At 48.1% G+C, this 20,537-nt stretch overlaps 1 protein-coding gene across 2 annotated transcripts in view; it reads left to right on the top strand.

Annotated features, from left to right (window-relative positions):
- The window catches only part of NAA50 (N-alpha-acetyltransferase 50, NatE catalytic subunit), a 43,448-nt gene extending 31,313 nt beyond the window's left edge, over positions 1-12,135 (top strand). Inside the window, exons 2-5 of one of the 2 annotated variants that reach the window (XM_014594432.3) lie at positions 1,995-2,131; positions 2,732-2,851; positions 5,984-6,050; positions 8,259-12,135. In XM_014594432.3, the coding sequence (XP_014449918.1) occupies positions 1,995-2,131; positions 2,732-2,851; positions 5,984-6,050; positions 8,259-8,439 (505 nt within the window). In that variant the 3' untranslated portion in view covers positions 8,440-12,135. The remainder of the gene's footprint in view (positions 1-1,994; positions 2,132-2,731; positions 2,852-5,983; positions 6,051-8,258) is intronic. The other variant, XM_014594433.3, reaches the window with a different exon arrangement.
- The last annotated feature ends 8,402 nt before the right edge of the window (positions 12,136-20,537 follow it).

Genomic DNA, 20,537 nt, shown 5'->3' on the forward strand with positions numbered 1-20,537 from the left:
TGGGCTGGGTGGCAGCGGTGCTAGGAGAGGGCCTATGGGGGGAGGGGGGGGGGCTGGCCTGCGGCCATCCCAAAATACTCTGTAGCCCCCCTCTTAGCGCTGCTCCTGCCCGATCCTGGCGCAGCCCCAGCCTGCAGCTGCAGCCAGCCTTGTCCCACCCTGTGCAGATCCAGGGGCACACGCCCCCCTCCCCCCCCGCCCCAAACGAAACACAGCTCCGTCCCACCCACGCCCCTTCCCTCCTCTTCCACCATAACAGACTTACCAGCTGGACGCAGCTGTATTGGAAATCTGATTGGTATCAGCTGATATGCCTCCTTAAAAATTGGCTATCGGTATCGGCCCCCAAAATCTCTAGCAGTGCACCCCATAAGTTTGGATTCCAACTTGGACTACGTATGGATCTGTGAATCTTGTAACAAGTGTGTCGCTCTCAAATTGGGCTTGTCAGGCACAAATGGATTAATTGGGCATCTGACTAGACCTCTTAACTCTTGCACCATGATCTAGAGCAGTGGTTCTTAACCTGTGGCCCAGTCAGTACACTGCTGTGGCCCATGTAACATCCTGTTAAGAAAAAAAGTAAAGATTGCCTCCCGTAGTTTGTTAAAGTCAGGGAGAAAAATGTGGGAAATGGGAGTTTCCCCTTGCAGGCTGGCAGAGTTCCAGCCTGCAAGGGACTGCTTGGGACTGGGGGGAATGGGAGGAGGGCGATTGGAGACAGAGGGTTCCAAGTTCATGTGCACATGCACGCATGCATGTGGCAGCCAGGCAGCTTGGGGAGCAGCTCCCTCTAGGTAAGTTTATAATGAGGTGGGAGAGGAGATTACTGTCTTCCTCCCTTACCATGGAGGCTGCAGAGTAGGGCATTGCGGGGGCTTGGGTGGGAATGTGCAGCCACGGGTTGGGGGGGCAGCTCCCTGATGAGCATGCACTCCTGGGAGGGAGGCATGGCGGGGCATATGCCCCCTAGACTTGTGTACGGGGAAGGGGCAGATGCGGGCTGCTTGCTGGGGGCTTGGGGCTCCCCACCCTACTCGCCACCCTACTGCTATCCCCACCCTACTACCCTGTGGGGATAGCTGCGGTGAGGCAGGGAGGCCAGGTGCTGCTGCCAGGAGGCCCACACCAGCTGTGCTGCCATGGCGAGGCACCCCCTGCCCACCTTGCAGCAGTGGGGGACACAACTCTACACCACCACTGCTGCTGGGTGGGGAAGGGGCACCTTGCCATGGGTCTGGCCTGCTGGGCTGTGAAGGGCAAGATCTCTCACGGTTTTCAGGAAAAGATGTCTATTAATAAATTACTTACCTTTGCATATTTGTTTTGATTCCTCTTGGGAATGGTCCAAACTCAGAGCTATCTTGTTAGTCCTTCATGGTTGAGACGCTTCTGCTTTCAAGTAAACAGGTGGGAAAATCAAATGGGGGTTGGAGGGTGGGGGCGGGGAAGGAAAGGGAGAAGAGACTTGAGTCTGGAACAATGTTAATAAATGAAAAGTAAAAGTTAAGTGGGAGAAGGGTTTGCCAGCTGGGGCAGTTTAGCTACCAAGACTGCTATTTTCCTGTCGCATCATTTCTCTCATCCAAAGTCTCTCACAACCATGCACAAATAATATTGTGGATAATTGCCTTTTAGGGTGGGAAGGAATTTTTTTTTGGATGACATCTTTATTGGCCAGCTATATAGTTGGGGGAGATTTTTTTTTAAAGGTTTTGGTCACAAGGTACACTTGCTCAGCCTTTAGGGTAGACATTTTGTGGGCTTATGATATTGATTGGGATCTTGCCATTAAAGTAGTTGCCAGTCAAAGACAGAATAGGAGCTGTGTACTTGCAAGTCACGTCAGTGATTCAGATAGCTATTGAACTTGTTATTTGACTTGTTTGACTCATCTCTAGGTAGAACTAAAACAACCACTTTAAGATTTTTTTCTATTCATAAAAATGCTTGCGTCTTTATAGAGGCATTAAGCATGTTTTGGTTTGTTCCAGTAGCCGGATTGAGCTGGGAGACGTGACGCCACATAACATTAAGCAGCTGAAGAGGTTAAACCAGGTCATTTTTCCTGTCAGCTACAATGACAAGTTCTACAAGGATGTGCTGGAGGTTGGCGAACTAGCCAAATTAGGTACGATAGTTTTGTCAGTGGTTTTCATCTGGGTGGTAGAACAGTTTGTTTGCTCTTCTTGTTGATTTTAATACTAGATTCTTCTGCTTCGTTATGAAAAGTGAGGAAAATTCTACCTAGCTTAGCATGGCCTACAGAAGCCAGAGCCCCTATCTGGAATGCTGTAATTTAAACAAGGTCTCCCTTTACTTGGAACAGGTGTGTTTTTTCATTACCACAGGAAACTCATGGAGTTGTACACTGGGATCTTGCTACCTTACATTGTTTATTGTCTAGATTGCTAATAAACTTACGCCTCTGTGCAAGGACATGATTCAGGCCTCACTCAGAAGGCGTCAGCTGATTTGCCATGATTACTCAGTTACTTTCAGAGGGGTGCAGTTGGATGGGTGGAATTAATTGAATATGTGACTTCAGCCTTTTCATTGCTTCATTTTATTTTAAGTAAGAATATACCCACTCATATACAGGTGAGCTTCTGAAAAGGAGGGGAAAGTGCCAGTGGGAAAAGAAAAGGGAAGAAAGACTGAAATGAGAGAGAACACCGGTATGGATTGATATTTCTAATTGACCAAGACTTGCTGTCTCCCTCCCTGGCAGCATACTTCAATGATATTGCAGTGGGTGCAGTGTGCTGTAGAGTGGATCACTCTCAAAACCAGAAGAGACTGTACATCATGACACTTGGATGCCTGGCACCCTACCGAAGGCTAGGGATAGGTAAGAACATCTTCATTTTCCTGAGTCATCAAAGAAACTTGAGTCCTGCATAGTCTTCTTGAATACCCTCCAAAAGCTTTCTGCTCCTTTTACTCAGCAAGGTATAATGTTTTGTCTGTAACTTGGGTCTTTGGGAGGGAGCAGTGGAAAAAGCCTTGGTTCTCAGTGAAGTTTGATTTCCCAGTCTTGTGATAGTGAGACTGCATTTCTTCAGAACTTTATAAATTCAGGCTTTTAAAGTCATTCAAACAAACACCAAGTTTCAGACCCTCCCTATGACGTTGCTATTTTCATTTTTCCAAAGGCAAAGGGAGGTGATTCTCCTTAAGACAGGAGGGTCAGGTTCACCTCAGACTGGATCTGGACTTTGGGGCCTCTTCCTGCACCATGTTTGCAGAGCCAGCAGCAACTGTGGTGGGGACATGTTGGGAGGGAAGCATTGGGAAGTGTTCAGATGGTAGCACAGGTCCAGGGCTAGGCAGCAGCACGGGTCTAGAGGCCCCAAATTTTGCATTAGACCATGCCACTTTTGGTGGCAACCTTGGTAGCCCACTAGAGTACTAGTGGGCTGGGTAAAGGTGTTTTGTGGGCCACATACTGGCCACATGTGCCTTACGGTCATAGTGGCATTCAGTGGTACATGTAGAACTAGAACACGTGTGTCCTTGTTCTTTCTTCCCATCACCATTGATTTTTGGTTTGCCATCATCGGTAAATTAACTGCCACTGCTTGTGGAGGGAGTTTGTTTTCTATCTGCATTGGGGGTTGACCAACCTGTGGCATACATGCCACAAGTGGCATGGGTAGCCTATGTGTGGCACTCAGATTAGGGAGAGTGCATGTAGCGCAGTGACAGACAGGGCAAGGAGCAGAAAGCAGAGCAGCAGATTGGACAGAGACCAAAAGGGAAGAAGCAGGAAACAGTTGAAGATTGGGCATTGAGCCCAGGGCAGGGAGAAGAAACCAGAGCAGCACACTGGGCAGAGAAAGGGACTGGAGTGACACTTAAGGAGGGTGCTTGGGTAATTTGTGGCACACCTACCAAAAAAAAGGTTGGATCCCACTCATTTAAACCACATAGCATCAGTCTCTCAGATGCATAGGTCCCATACAATATAGTTCTGATTTAATTAAACATGTTATTTGGACAAGGTGAAACCAAAAATGTTTTGTGTGTTTAAATGATTTACGGGCTTCCTAGGTAGTATTAATGATAATGACAGTGCATGTTATCGCATTCTAACTCTGTTCTTTCTTCGTTCTAAGAAAAAGGTTTGCTTTTAAAACAGGTTCCCTAATCAAGTGATTCTTCCATCTCATGATTCAGTTTTCTGAGTTATATTGCATTAAAATATTATTTTAAAGAACAATGAAGATTGCAAGCATCTCTAAAGAAGGGGGAATGGTCTCACAAATACCCTTCTAAGTCTGTCTTTTTTTCTCCTAGACTAGGGGTGAGCAAAATATGGCCTGTGGGCCAGGTCCGGCCCCTGGTGCCCCTAAAAACATTTAGAAAATTAAAATGTATCTGACCTTGGTTCCTGTCAAAGATGACAGGAACCAAGGGCAGTAGGACCCAGGAGAAGCCATGGAGGGCTCCTTCAATAGCAGGGCCTGCCCCTTAGCTGGAAGTCTCAGCAGGGGCTTCTGGCCTGGGAAAGTGTCACTGCACCGTGCCAGAACCTCAGGTAAGGGCAGAGGGGGGAAGAAAAATGGGGGGAAAAGTGGGCCCTTCCTTGCCCCATGCCCAGTGCTCCCTGCTGCAGCCGCTCACAGCCCGCTGCAAGTGGCTGCAGCACGGAGCGGGTGCAGAGCTGTTTCCCCGCGCTCAGCATCAGCTTGTAACCTGCCCCCTTGCCAGCCTGGGTGCCGCACCGGCTCCAGGCTTGCCCATCAGGGCTGCACATGGCGGCAGCAGGTGCGGCCGCTGCTCCCCCCTCCCCCCCCCCCCCCCCCCCCCCCCCCCCCCGCTGTGCCAGGCAATGTTTGCTGCTGCCCGCCCAAAGCTCATGCTGCAGTGAGGCTGCCACTGCTGACTCTGGGCTGCCCAGCGCACAAGCTCTGGGTGGGCAGCAGCAGCAAATGCTGCCCAGTACGGCAAAAGGGGGGGCTGCAGCTGCTGCCGACAAGCAATCCCGGAGCCAGTGTGGGGCCCCGGCTGGCAAGGGGGCGGATTACAAGCTAGTGCTGGGGTGGGGAGGAGAAGGGCCCCTCGCCTACTGCTCGCAGCCTGCATGGGGCTGCCTGTGCCTGCTCAGGACCCATGCAGGCTGTGAGGAGCTGCAGCAGGGAGCGCTGGCCACGGGGCCAGCAAGGGGCTGTTTTTCCCCATGCCCCACACCAGCTCATTACCTGCCGGTGAGCAGGCGGTCAGGGCTGCACACTGCCCCCCTCCTGTACCACAGGGCTGGGGGGGCCCTGGGAGTTAGTGGGTGTGGGAGCAGGGCCCGCATACGTGTCCCAGTGCCAGCGGCAGGGGTAGTGTCCCAGCTGGCAGGGACTCTGTGGAGCTGGGCCAGCTCCCCCCTCTCCCTGCTGGTGCAACCCAGCCCGGCTCCACAGAGCCCTGCCAGCCTGTGCCCTGCTTTGTGCCCCACCAGTGCTGGCCCTGGGACATTGGTCCCAAGATGGTGACCAAGGGACAGGGCATCTGTCAAGGGGTGGGGCTACCCATGTGGCCTTCAACAGCTTGCCACAACTTGGTAAGCGGCCCTCCGCCTGAAATTAATTGTCCACCCCTGTCTTAGACTCTCTGCCTCTGTTTACCTAGGGGTTGTTTCCTTCATGAGCTGTTGAGGGTCTGTTCATAAATATGTAAAGTGGCTTGGAATCTTTTGGTAAAAAGGGTTGCAAAAAAGCAAGCTTTGGTGCAGTAGCCTTTCTGCTTCTTTTTCCTGGCCTTTTGATGTGAAGACATAGCTGTTGCCAATAACCACACTTAGCATGTGATGTTGCCACTTGTTTTGTTACTTCAGAGTACAGTAGCAATTCCTTCAGCATGTGCTCTATGAGCTCACTGAAAGCTACATATCTTCACATAAGGCACTCAGCAGTTAATAAGTCCAGTGCAAACATAACTAACATAATTGCACCTTTCTGGTTTGATTAAGTATCTCTTTACTTCCTGGCAGGAACTAAAATGTTGAATCACGTCTTAAACATCTGTGAAAAAGATGGCACTTTTGACAACATCTATCTGTGAGTAAATGATAGTAAATGTTAGTTCTTGTGGGCATGGGGAAAACTCTATGGGCTTAAAGAAAAGTGAAGTGGGTGCAACAGCATTTCACCTTAGATTACACTGGCATTGTGGGTCAACCGAAAGCCCCCCATCATACAAGTGGTGCCAAGCCAGCTGGCCAGCACTTGGTTTCTAGGTTTGTTTCCTGATACTTTTGAGAATTGGACAGCTTCCCCAAAACCAATGCTAAATTTCAGACCTGTGGCTGTATGCCAGAGCTGGCCAAAATTTGTAATCCTTCCAATTGCAAACCAAAATTTTACAGAGGTGAGAGCTGAAGGACACCACACTTCTGAGATGTGCAGGCCTCATACTCGGTGATTGTTATACAGCACTCTAGCTTGAATGATAACTTGTCATTAAATGACTTCTTTTGGGAACCACAATTTGACCACCCCTGCTATATGTTAACGGTCAAACAGCAAGATAACTTCTTGTTGGTTTTTACTTTTTGATGATTAAATGCTTCTCAGTAACAAGAACTTGAGAGATGTTTACTGCTCAGCAGTCTCTCACCTTTTTAGAATAGTAGTTGCAGTATTTCTTATGTTAACGCACTGCCACCAGAAGTAATGGTGTTTAATGGCACCCAGTCTGTTTTTGTATGCTAAAGAACTAGATCACTAGAGAATGTGCCTTCAATCCTCTGCCTCAAAGGGGATGACTAGAATTTTAAACCTCGACCAGGACTACTGATGACCCTTGTATAGGAAGTGTTTGATGAACTAACTTCTCTAGATAGAGTGGGCAGGCCCTCACTGGCAAGGAGATGGAGCAGAGTCCCTATGCTGGGGTGATTCACAGAACCTTACTGGCCTGACCCTACTTTATGACTGATAAAATAACTTGGGTGCTTGATTATACTGCTCTTTAAAATGTGTTCTTGTTCTCCCCTAGCTGAACTGCTAGGTCCCTTTTTGAACACTTGTTAATTGATGGAGGTTTTCCTTTAATCTCTTCAGATAAAGAAGCTACAGAAGTGAGCATGCTGGAAAATTTCTTAATTTATCATGTATGTTTACTGTTGTTACAGGAGTCTTCATTGCATAATCATCTCCAAAATGCAGTTCTGTAGTGAGAGACCAGTAGTTCTCAGGCATACCAGCTACTTCTTAAAAGTGATCATTTGGGGTTGATTTTGCTCATAGGTTTGCTGGTACAGACACTTAAATCTAAAGAGACTGGCTCCATTTTGTCTAAAAATCTGTTTTCTAGTGATGACTTAATTAGTCAGTAGTATGAAATACTCTCCCAGATATTGGGCATCACTGGATCACATCTGGACTCTGTGTTCCACTAATTCAACAGCTATTTTGGTTCCACATCCTTTACTTTAACACTTGACATGTATGTCAAAGTGACATTCATGTTCACACCATGTCTGTTGGGCTCTGGGAATATACAGTTAACAGATGCTGCTGTCCCTGTAGGAGTTCAAACAGGTCTTTTTATGTAAAACCTGTTAGAGCAATTAAGTGCCTGAGCCATTTAGGATATAAAGCTTAAAGACTATTTGGGGGAGCTCCAGTCTCTTAGTATATTATCAAGTTTTGTCAAACTCTGGAGAAGCAAGAGCCTCATACATTTTATCTGTGCTGCCCAAACTCTTCTGGTGGGTGGGATGTTCTCACACCACCTTCACACCTGTTGTGGGAGATAAGTTGTGTTAGGACCGTCATCAAATGAGTCCAGAGCATGTATACTCCTGTAGTGCTTGGAGTCCCTAATGAGCATAACTGTAAGAAGTTAAAACATTTCAACAGTCTACAATGAAGCAAGTTAGTATTGTTGTTTTACAACATACCTGTAGTTTTCACTTCAAAAAAGTAATTTTTTAACTTTAGCACTTCATTTTCTTGGAAGACTTTATTCTGTTTAGCTACTCAGCTCCTTTGTGGAAAATGTCATCTGTATTTCACAAATGGGGAAATTTAGGCCAGTTTTCAGTGATTCCTGCAAAATCATAGGAAATCTGTGTTGGTACAGGGTTAGACTTAGAAGTTCGTAGTTTTCAATCCTGGACTTAACCTGGTTTATATTTCTGTTTAGACTGAGTGTTCTCCTTCTCACCTCCTTCATAACTGATATTCATTGGCTCAAAGTCCTGAATAATCAAAAATAATATATTTTGGACAATTCTGACCTCTCTTTTTCTTCTGTCCCAGGCATGTTCAGATCAGCAATGAATCAGCAATCGACTTCTACAGAAAGTTTGGTTTTGAGATTATTGAGACGAAGAAAAATTACTACAAAAGGATAGAGCCAGCAGATGCTCACGTGCTGCAGAAAAACCTCAAAGTCCCTTGTCTTGGCCAAAATGCAGATGTGCAGAAGACCGACAACTGAACAAAACCCCAACGAACACTTTCTTGCACTTGCTTGTTGCCAAATAAGAGAGAGGCCTGTTGACTTTGTTTTTGTTTTGTTTTTTTTGTTTGTTTTTTCTTCCCTTCATCTTAATTTTTTTCTTGACCTCTCTTCAACAAAAGTGTAATGCTTCTTCCAAGGGTTGTCCATTCATGTTTGGGTTTTTCAATTCTCTTCCTTTCTGTTTGTTTGGTTATTTTTAATTGGGTGGGAAGAGGTGTGCAAATCTTCTTTAGTTTGAAGTGTGGAGGGCTTGAACAGGTTTTCCTGAGGTCAGGTTTCTTCCAGAGAGATTTACCACTTGGTAACACACTGAGAGGTAGATCCTAAAAAAAAAAAAAGACTGTCTTGAAAGGCAAAGCAATATCTTGTCCTTGGAGTCCTATAATACCAATTTGATTTTTTTTTTTTTTTTTTTTAACAACCTGGGGGGTTTGCTGGCCCTCCAAATGCATGTGAACATTATATTTTGCAATTTATTTTTCCCCTTACCTCCCCCAAAACATGTTTGGTTCTTCTCAGTATTTTGGGGTTTGGCTTTTCCTCCATCTTTTGCTGAGAAGGGCAGACTGGTTTACCAGTATTGTTTCTCTGCCTGGACTCATAGTGTGAGGTTTGGTTTTTTTTTGTTTTTTTTTTTAAATAGTCCTTACCAAAGCTGGTGCTACATTCCTTGACTGACCCCCCAAAAGGGTTCACAGTGGGCTTTACAGGTTTTCTTTTATTTTACCATTATCATTTTACTCATTCCATTCTCAAAAAATGTCTACAACAGTAAGCTAAATCTAATGTGAACAAGAACAGCCTTACAAAATTGAATTTAGAGGTGTGGATGTAGTTTTAAGAACAAGTGAAGCTTTCTAGGACTTCTCTCCTTTTAGAGCTTACTCGACGGTATCTGGCTTCCTGAGGTGAAAGAAGGGACTACAGGCATCATATGTACTTCAGTAAGAATTGCACACTTCTAGAAACCTGAAATTAGGTCATGAGTAGAGAGAACCAGGCAGTGAGGTTGAGAAGAAAAAACAAAATCTTACCCTAATGATACAGCTTTGCAGGAGGACCTCTGGCTTGAGTTGGGCTTCACTTAGCTTGTGAACTTTAAATGCTCCTTAGGGAGGAAGTGGCTAAGAACTGCATTTTCTATGCCTGTGAAGACTTTTCATATTTCCCCTGTGGCAGCAATGCAGTTCTCATGTTAAAGGGTATTTTATGGAGCACAGAAAAAGTAGCTCGTAATAGAGCGTGAGAATTTGGAAAATAGTTGCCTGACTGGCTTCTTCGTAGTACTGTAACCTTAAAATTGCAGTAAACTTTACTGAGCTCTGCTTTGCATTCTTTTTTGCTTTGTGTGAATTACAGTGCTACTTTGTATGCACTTTTGCCATCAGTTACGTGCACCAGGACAAAATAGCAACTTGACCTTAGACTTTAAGCTTCTGGAAAAATGCACTGAACTGAGACAACACTCCTGTCCCATCACCTATACTGATATAAAATTGCATTCCTTTTCTGTTGCCTTTTTAAATTCAGTTTCACCTTGAGTTCATTCAGTTTGAAAGTCTCCACCGTACAGTACACATTGCTGTACACATCTTGTTAGTGGGTGCTGTGCCATCGTTCTGAGGCTACCTTGGGTACCAAGGATTTCAAGGTGGGGGAATGAAGAGTAAGATGAGTACATGTACCCTTCTTCCCACTTTATGCAGTCTTTGATATCAAAGGAATGGCCAAGTAGGCATCTTAATAATTGCCACATGCCATCATAAGATGTGTTGCTTCTATGATACTGTGACAGGTCCAAGCAGAACTGCTCAAATACTTTTTCTGGGTTTGCACTAATTGGGTTTTGGTGATGGTCAACAGGCAGTTCTTTGTAAAATACCCTGTGCTGGCCCAGGCACCTGTGTTCATATCAGCCCCTATTGCACTCTTGCTTGAAAGGTCCAAACACTTTCTGTGGATGGAGATAGCCTATTTATATCTTCTTATGCCAGTTTTGGAGGTAGTTCCAGAACCTCTCTAGCAAGAAAACGTTGAAGCACAATTAGCTCATGGATACCAGTATGGTTTTCCTGGCCGATTAGACAAGGACCAAGAGGTGTATGTGGAGGGAGAGAGAGTATTGTACTGAATGATGTTGACATAATACATCTGTAGTCCAGACCATAGCTGCCTCTGATGCCAAGCAAAGTGCTCTTCATTCTTCTAGAACTAAATGGTTAAGTATTTGGGTTGGTTAAATGGGTGTGGAAACTTGAACTTCTCAGACTTGGTGGTCTTTGTAGGCTTTCACAAATCAAATTGTTTTGCAGGCAGTTTTCCTGCTGGTTTAAAAGTATAAGTGATGGGTCTGGTGTCTGAACTTGCTTGGATTAACTTTTGTTTCTGTTTCTTTTTGCTTTGGGCTTCCATCATTCTATGAATGTATCCCTACAACAATTTTTAGAGTTCCCATTCCACAGAGAACTTGCCTCATTCTATCTTTTAACTAAATATTTCATAGTATGTGGAAGGGAGAGAAACCAGTTTATTAATCCTGGAAAATGGTTGATCATATTCTTAAGCACATAAAAAGGTTTAATTTAAAACCTCTTAGAAAACAGTACCCCTGTATATGGATAAGGTAAAGTGAAGGGCAACAGTTCTGAACAGCAACAGGTTGTGTTAATATTGGTGCATCTGGCCTGGTATGTATGGGAAGAGAATAGTGTATCTTGGTGTTATTCTAAGGAGATACTAGAATAGTGTTCAAGTATGAGTTTTCTGCAATGAAACTCTTACTTCATATGCTACTGCAGTAGGTCCTCCCACTAACTTGAAAGCAACAGCATATCTGCAACTATTTAAACGAGAGTGGGAAGTTTCTGTGAAATAATCACCAGCACTTCTGTTCTGGGTGGAGAATTTGCAAGATAGATTAATGCAACTATCAGATTAATCCAGGTCTAAGTTGTCTTTTATATGCATATCACTCTTCAGTAGCTTTTTGTCATCCATCAATGGAACCCTGAAGAGCTTGTCTATAAACAGACTTTCATTGGCAGAAGACCATGATAGAAGGGGCACTGTGAAGAAGCAGCAACCAGGGGAAATGTCCCTCCTGTTTTTGGGGGGAGGGAGTAGGGTTTTTTGTATCTACAGTGGTTCAGTTTACAAGATGCAGTTAGTGGTTAAACATGCCAGTTAAATATGAGATGCTGTTACAGCTGAGAAAACTTAAGTGATATTTTGTTACTTCTTGATGGTGCCCTGTGATGCCTTGTAAATTTGAACACCCCCTTTTCCCCTCCTCAAGAAAAAAGTATCTATTGTTGTTCTCCCATGTGCTGTGATCTGTGGTCAGCAGCTGTATGCAAGGCCTTTGTTTTTGTAATGCATTTGCTGACTTGGATATTTCTTCTGAATCTGTAATGGCTTCCAATTGATCCTGACTAAGATTTCTGCTGGTCTGTCGATTAGGACTTCATTCAAATGTGCAGATGCACGGTGCAGTTTTACAGATTCATCCTCAATGTTATGACTTAAATTGTAGGGGGAGGAAACTCCTACAAATAAGATCATCTGTTTCTGATCTAGATCATTGCCCTTGTTGTACATCAGGAGCATGTTTTGTTTTTTCTCAAACTTTTTAGAAATACCATTCAGAATAAATGTGCACTATTTGAGTTGTCATCCATGACTTGTGTGCCTTTTTTTGCAGCTAACCTTTTGGTGTCCTGGGGGAGAATATTACTCAGATGCTTCCCAGACAGTGCAGTCCTGATGGTCTCTATCACTAGGACATCCTGACCTGTGTACAAGTTGAGCAGTGTGGTGGATGTGCAACTTGCCACTGGGGAAGTGTTTGTTTTTTTTTCTTAGTCATAGGCCTTCATTGAAATCCTTAGCCATCCTCTGTACAGCAGGAGCTATCCCAGGCACTTAGTTGATCACCTACTGTGGTGGTATATTGCACAAGGAGTCATCAACTACCCAAAGCATTTTAGGCCTTATAAATTAAACACTAACCTGTACTGTAATCAGCAGCTGTTGCAGATCACAGAATGGATGATGTGCTTCCTGTGCAAGTAACTGCTACATAAGCAGGCAGCTGATTTCCACACCCAGGGAATCAAGTTGTCTTAGAGCACTGAATAAGTCTTTGAGGTGACTAAAACAGAGAGCAGCATATCAAAGTAAACATCAGCAGATTGGGTCACTTGAAGGAGTACCTGAGATGAGGCCTTTTTAGGGGGAGGCTGTTTTTAAAATTGCTGTTTCTTTAAATGCAACTCTTGGGAAAGTCCTTTGTGTAAGATCTACACAGTTGCTCTCACTGTACTAGCCAGGTTCACATTGAGTATGGCATTCAAAGAATCCACTCCCAAAGCAGTCACTTAAGTTGCTGGTCTCTTTCTGACGCTGTAAAATGGCATGCCAGGGTGTTGCTAGTTGTGCTTTTGACAGAGCTGAGGATCCCAGTTGTTTTCTCTGACTTATTCTGTGGGGAGTGGCAGGGAGGGGGAAGGTGATGTGGAGAGGGCACAGTGGGTTCTGAAGCTCTGTGCAGAGAGCAGTGTAGTCTGGCCTTGCCACTAGCTGCAGATGCTAGTAAACTTGCTGTTCTCCATGCAGCTGCTGCCGCCTCTTCCTATGGGCAGGAAGAAGGGGTGGTGGTGAGGAGTAGAAGCAGCAGCTGCTGTTGGGGCATGCCTTGCAGCAGGGCCCCTCTTGAACAGTACCCTCACTCCTGCTGAAGGATTCCTGAGGCCTGAAGACTGTCCCTTGAAGTATCCTGGCCTCTCATCTATTGTCCCCCAAATCCCATGTAGCACTGCTTGTGAAATCTGCCCTGCAGTTGCTTTGTCACCCCCTCAGTATGGCAGTTTGGGCTTTTGCCTCTTATCTAGATAGGCACTCATGAAACCTCAAGTCAAAGGTTTCTCTGTGAGAGAGACTATAAAAATGCTCTGTAATCTCAGGCCAAGATTCTTAACTTCATCATCAGTTGTGGGGTGCTGCATGCATGTCCCTAGATGGCTCACAGTCATGCCACTACAGCTGTATATCCCTCTGCCCTGGCCCCATCATGGAATCTATGCTGAGCTCTACCCGACTTCTCCATTCCTGTTTTGCCAGGGTTCATCTCTTAGAGAATATTCATGAACTGGGAGCAGCCCCCTACATTGTTTTTTTTTCTGGATCTCTCCTTTCTCTCTAAGTCCTGGGGGCTGGCTGAGATGCCCCTTGCCTCTCTCTTAGTATGTTTCTGTGTATGGGTCCTCTATTCTGCTTCCCTGTTCTTTTTTCACTCAACAGGGCATAAAGACTTGGCTCTCTATAGGACCAATAGCAGCTGCTCAGCTCCCTTTTCTTGAAGTGCAATTAGAGCAGTCAGCAGCGAGTTCTGCTTCTTTCTGGTCCCTGCAGTCGCACAATAGCTACTGACCGTAAGGGCCTTGCACAACTTACAGATTGAACATTTGTAGCCCAAGGCAGCTCTGTCCAACTTCTAAGTTAGCCTGGCACGCTCCTTTCCTCCCCCAGCACTGCAACGTACATGGGTGGATGTTTGAACTATGCTAGCTGTGGTAGTACATTACTATGCAGAGCCAGCTGCCTCACTGTGCCAAGCCCAAAACCTTGCTTTGGGAGTCTCTCTTGAGGAGCCTACAGCTGGCTGTCCTGCTTCCTGGAGAACACCCACAAGCCTGGGGTAATGTTGCCACCACCTGGGCACTGATCTCTGGTAGGGCTCTGTGCATCCCAGGGCGCACAGACCCTACAAATCTTGGGGATGCTTTGACCACAGTAATATTTCTGGGTGCTTCTTTCAGCCCCAAACATCCCAAGATAGCATCAGGTAGAACTGAGGAAAATAAAAAGGCAAACTTTGCTGGCCAAGTAGGGAATGGAAGGCCTCTTGCCTCAGCAGCAGAACAATGAAGGTTGTAACCCAACACCTTTATTGAAAGGGGGGAGGTGGGGAAGGTAGAACAAGGAAGTCAGAATACACTTTGAGCAAACCAAGAAAAAAGCAAGGAGAAGGGTATTACCTAGGCTGACCCAAGTGGGGATCAAAGAGAGGGGGAGGGGATTTCTTCACACCTGCCACAAGTTCCCTGGATGCCATAGGCTGCAGTGTGTTGCCTCCAGCGGAGGGAGTTAGAGCCTATACTCTCCTACCCAGCTGCTGCTGCTGCAGTCAGCCCAGGACCACACTAACTCCTTGTGGGCTGCCCAGTTGTACTGACCTGTGAATTTGGGGATGAGTTTTGGTATCCTAAGAATGAAAGGGACCTGGGGGTAATAATAGACTACAGTATGAACATGAGCCAGCAGTGTGACACTGTGAAGTGATTCTCCAACTCTACTTGGCATTGGTGAGACCACAGCTGAAGTACTGCATCCAGTTCTGGGTGCCAGACTTTAACAAGGATGTGGTAAAGCTTGAGAGAGTCCAGAGAAGGGCTACCTGTATGATCAGAGACTTGTGCAGCAAACTGTTGTCCTGTGGGGCCAGGCCAACTCTCAGGATCTCAATATTGTACTGTTAGACAGAAGGGTATGACACAATTGTGCATGCGTGTGCACGCGCGCGCACACACACACACACACTCTCTCTCTCTCTCTCTCTCTCTCTCTAGGTGCATACACCCCCACCACGCATGCGCACACACTACAAACTCAGGCTCATACACATCCAAAATTACAGCCTAGGCACACGCACACCTATAACCAATTCAAGCACCTATACACTATATACACCAAAATTTAGACAAAAATCAATTGTCAATACCCGTACACCCAATACACATACACGGATCACTTATTTGTATATCTCACACACAATGACATATATGTATATTTACCAATTCACACACAACCCACCCACCTGCATATACACCCCACACCACCCAAGTTGTGTATGTATGTGCTTAGGGTACTTGGGATACCAAGACTGCTTGGTGACTATGGGAGTGGGAATCAAGGGTCAAAGATCTCCGGAAGAAGGGAGATGCACGGGGGTTAAAATGAGACAGTGAAAGTTGCTGGGGCCAGGATTAGAACCGGCAGACTGGAGGGGAGCTGGGGTTACTTAAGGTCAAATGGCCTCCGGGTTACTCAAGGTCACTGGTGCAAGGGGAAAAGCCTGGTGGCAAGGAGGAGACAGCCAGTAAAGGGAGAGGCAGAAAGCTGGGAGCTTGGGGCTGATAAGTGGTAGCAAGGGAGAAATGGTCAGGAAACAGACAAAAGCCCAACTCGGGGTTTCAAAATAACAGGCTTATTAAACAGACAACACAGCCTTATGAAGTTATTGGTTCACACACATATGCACAAGTACTCACAATGGTAGCAGGAGAAAGACTCAGTGGAAGGGCTGGAGTCCTGGTAGGGAAGAGAAACGGAGTCCAAGTCCTTGGTTGAAGAGAGGGTGGGGGTGATAGCTACCTATCCAGGCTGGAACGGGGTCCTCAATGGCCAGTTGGGATCTTTGTCCAACAGGTGTTGTCCAGAGTTGGGGGGGAGTCGCTGGCAGGGCCTCTGGGTTAACAGGCAACATGACGTGGAGCAGGTCTGGTCGAGGTAAAGATGGCATCCCCACTGGGTCTGTCTTTACTGCCCCCTTTTATAGGGGCAGACCTTCCATGACCCCAGTGGCAGGGGGCCTGCCCAGGCAAGGGCCAGCCCTGGTGCACTGAACATGTGCATTCCAGGTCAGGGCATGCAGTTTCAGGTGTCTGGAATGGTGGCTTGTGTGGGATCTGCAGCAGTCTTTGTCTTTCAAATCCTGAGCCAGGGAGGGTCAGTGCAGAGTGATGGTACCACTCGGGAACCAGCAGCGGGAAGGAGAGGAGGCAGCACACGTGTCCCGCACGCACGTGTGCCCTTTTACCAACCGACTGACCGGAGGTGGCGGCGGCGGCAGCAGCAACAACAGAGGAATCGGCAGCGGGGGCAGCAGCAGCTGATCCCCTGAAGGTAAGTGGGGCGGAGGGACCCGGCACAGCTGAGCCGGATCCGGAGGGGAAGCCCCCCGGGTCCCATATAGCTGAGCCGGTAGCGAGCCGCGCTCCCGAGCCGCGCGGCGCGAACAGAGCGCGCAAACAGGCGCGCTCTGTAAGAGCACACCGGCGTTTGCGCAGGCGTTCGCGCCGGAGGGCGGGCCAGGAGTGGGACTCCTGCAGGGGTAGGGCGTAGACACCGCGCAGGTCTACAAACAGCAGCTTATAGAATGGTGTCTACGAGGAGTGCTGCTAGGGCCTCTGCCCAGGGGGGCAAGGCTACCTGGGGCAGGTCTGAGGCCTCCACCCAGACTGAGCCCATGGGGGAGCTGATGTCCCCCTACCTCCTGGCCTCTGGGGGATCCCCAGCAGGGCCAGGGGGGGGCAGAGATTGGGGGCCCCCACACCTGTCCGGCAGGTGCCCATCTTAGGGCTCTGGAGGTGCAGGTGAGGGAGCTCCGGGAGGAGGTTAGCAGGCTGAGGAGGATCAGGGAGGTGGAGGATGAAATTAACAGATATTTCCTTTCCCTGCAGGCCCAGGCACCCAAGGAAGAAGCAGCCCGGGGAATGCCCTCCACAGCAGAGTGGCAGACGGTCACAGCCAGGACCGGAGCAGCTCGCAGCGAACCGGTACCAGCTTCTCCAGTCCGACTGGTGAACAGGTACGAGGCCCTGGCGACCCTGCAGGAGATGGAAGGGGAGGAGGAAACCCTTGGGCAAGAAGAAACACCACGTTCTTCACGCTCCAAACAGAACAAGAGATCCACGAGGACCCAGAGGAGGAGGCGACGAGTGCTCGTCATAGGCGACTCCATCCTGAGAGGTACGGAAGGACCCATCTGTCGCCAGGACCCCTCGGCACGAGAGGTATGCTGCGTCCCTGGAGCAAAGATTCGGGATGTGACGGAGGTAATCCAGGCCAGGATCAAGCCCACCGATTATCACCCTATGGTCCTAGTCCATGTGGGTACTAATGATGCGGCCAGGAGAACCCCCGATCACCTGATGGCGGACTACAGTGCTCTGGGCGGCGTGCTGAAGGAGTTTGGTGCACAGGTGGTTTTCTCTTCCATCCTACCAGTGACTGGACGAGGAAGACGGCAGGAGAACTGCATCAGAGAGACCAACTGGCGGCTTCGGCAGTGGTGTCTCGAGGCAGGCTTCGGCTTCCTGGACAATGACCCGCACATCACGACGAGGGACATGCTCAGCTGGGATGGGCTTCACCTGTCCCCCAAAGGTAAGCGTGTGTTTTCTACTAGGTTGGCGGATCTCCTCCGGCGGGCTTTAAACTAGGCTCGTCGGGGGGAGGGGAGTACGAGGGCAGGGGAAGCTGTGGATCACCAAACCATGTGGCACCCACAAGGACAGCCCAGCCTGAAGAAAGAGAGCATTGGGAACCTGAAAGCCATGGGGAGACCAGCACTACAGAACAGGTAAGAAACAAGAAGGTAAGAAACAATGGGCCCCTTGGGACTTGGAGCGGGGGGGCAGCAAAGGCACCAGTCGCAGGGCTCAAGTGCCTATATACTAATGCTAGGAACATGGGGAACAAGCAGGATGAATTAGCGCTCCTGCTTGCACTAAACACCTATGACTTAGTGGGGCTAACAGAGACCTGGTGGGATTCATCCCATGACTGGGCGGTACATATTGAGGGCTATAGATTGTATAGAAAGGACAGGTGGGGGAAGAAAGGGGGGGGGGGTTGCACTTTATGTCAGTGAGCAATATACATCAACCCTCATCAAGACAGAATCCGAGGTTGAGGAAGTAGAAGGATTGTGGGTTAGGCTACATGGGGGGCAAGGAGAAAGGGATTTGGTGGTAGGGGTCTGCTACAGACCCCCACACCAAGGGGAAGAAATAGATGCGGGGCTCCTGAGGCAACTCTCGGAGACCATAAAAGCTAAAGAGGCGGTAGTCATGGGGGACCTAAACTACCCGGACATCTGCTGGGAGACGCAGGCAGCAAGGTCCCATCGCTCACGCAGGTTTCTAACCTGTATACAGGACCTCCACCTGACACAGGAGATGCATGGTCCCACTAGGGGGAATGCCATACTGGATCTGGTATTGGCAACAGGAGATGACATGATAGGGGACCTCCAGATCGGTAGCCATTTGGGAGACAGTGATCACCTTATAACAGAATTCAGCATAAGACGGCGAGTGGGTAAGGTAACTAGTAGGGTGAAAGTGCTAGACTTTAGGAAAGCTGATCTCAATGCACTCAGGCAATTAGTCAAGGAAGCACTGCAGAGTAGGAGTTTTGAAGGGATGGGAGCCCAAGAAGGGTGGCTGTGCCTAAAGGAAACGATCCTTCGGGCACAAAGCAAGACGATCCCCGAGCGAGGCAAAAAAGGGAAAGGGGCCAGAAGGCTTCCATGGCTGACCAGAGAAATCCAGGGCAGCCTAAGGGCCAAAAGGGGAGCACATAAAAAGTGGAAACAGGGTGAGATCACTAAAGATGAATATACCTCCTCTGCTCATGCTTGTAGGGAGGCAGTTAGGTGGGCCAAAGCTACCATGGAGCTGAGGATGGCAACCCAAGTAAAAGACAACAAGAAATTGTTTTTTAGATATATTGGGAGTAAAAGGAAGGCCCAGGGAGGAATAGGACCACTGCTAAATGGGCAGAAACAATTGGTGACAGGTAGGGGAGACAAGGCTGAACTCCTCAACGAGTTCTTTGCCTCAGTGTTCCTAAGTGAGGGGCACGACAAGTCTCTCACTGGGGTTGTAGAGAGGCAGCAGCAAGGCACCAGACTTCCATACGTAGATCCTGAGGTGGTGCAGAGTCATTTGGAAGAACTGGATGCCTTTAAATCGGCAGGCCCGGATGGGCTCCATCCGAGGGTGCTGAAGGCACTGGCCGACATCATTGCAGAGCCACTGGCGGGAATATTTGAACGCTCGTGGCGCACGGGCCAAGTCCCGGAGGACTGGAAAAGGGCTAACGTGGTCCCCATTTTCAAAAAGGGGAGGAAGGAGGACCCGGGCAACTATAGGCCAGTCAGTCTCACCTCCATCTTTGGTAAAGTCTTTGAAAAAATTATCAAGGCTCACATTTGTGAGAGCCCAGCAGGGCAGATTATGCTGAGGGGAAACCAGCACGGGTTTGTGGCGGGCAGATCGTGCCTGACCAACCTAGTCTCTTTCTATGACCAGGTTACGAAACGCCTGGACACAGGAGGAGGGGTGGATGTCGTATACTTAGACTTCAGGAAGGCCTTCGATACGGTATCCCACCCCATACTGGTGAACAAGTTAAGAGGCTGTGACTTGGAAGACTGCACAGTCTGGTGGGTGGCGAATTGGCTAGAGGGTCGCACCCAAAGAGTCGTGGTAGATGGGTCGGTCTCAACCTGGAAGGGTGTGGGCAGTGGGGTCCCACAGGGCTCGGTCCTTGGACCGATACTCTTTAATGTCTTCATCAGCGACTTGGACGAGGGAGTCAAATGTACTCTGTCCAAGTTTGCAGATGACACAAAGCTATGGGGAGAAGTGGACACGCCGGAGGGCAGGGAACAGCTGCAGGCAGACCTGGATAGGTTGGACAAGTGGGCAGAAAACAACAGGATGCAGTTCAACAAGGAGAAATGCAAAGTGCTGCACCTAGGGAGGAAAAATGTCCAGCACACCTACAGCCTAGGGAATGACCTGCTGGGTGGCACAGAGGTGGAAAGGGATCTTGGAGTCCTAGTGGACTCCAAGATGAACATGAGCCGGCAGTGTGACGAAGCCATCAGAAAAGCCAATGGCACTTTATCGTGCATCAGCAGATGCATGACGAATAGGTCCAAGGAGGTGATACTTCCCCTCTATAGGGCGCTGGTCAGACCGCAGTTGGAGTACTGCGTGCAATTCTGGGCGCCACGCTTCAAGAAGGATGCGGATAACCTGGAGAGGGTCCAGAGAAGGGCAACTCGTATGGTCAAGGGCCTGCAGACCAAGCCCTACGAGGAGAGACTAGAGAAACTGGACCTTTTCAGCCTCCGCAAGAGAAGGTTGAGAGGCGACTTTGTGGCTGCCTATAAGTTCATCACGGGGGCAAAGAAGGGAATTGGCGAGTATTTATTCACCAAG

Source organism: Alligator mississippiensis, chromosome 1 (assembly GCF_030867095.1).
Source record: "Alligator mississippiensis isolate rAllMis1 chromosome 1, rAllMis1, whole genome shotgun sequence".
NCBI lineage: Eukaryota > Metazoa > Chordata > Crocodylia > Alligatoridae > Alligator > Alligator mississippiensis.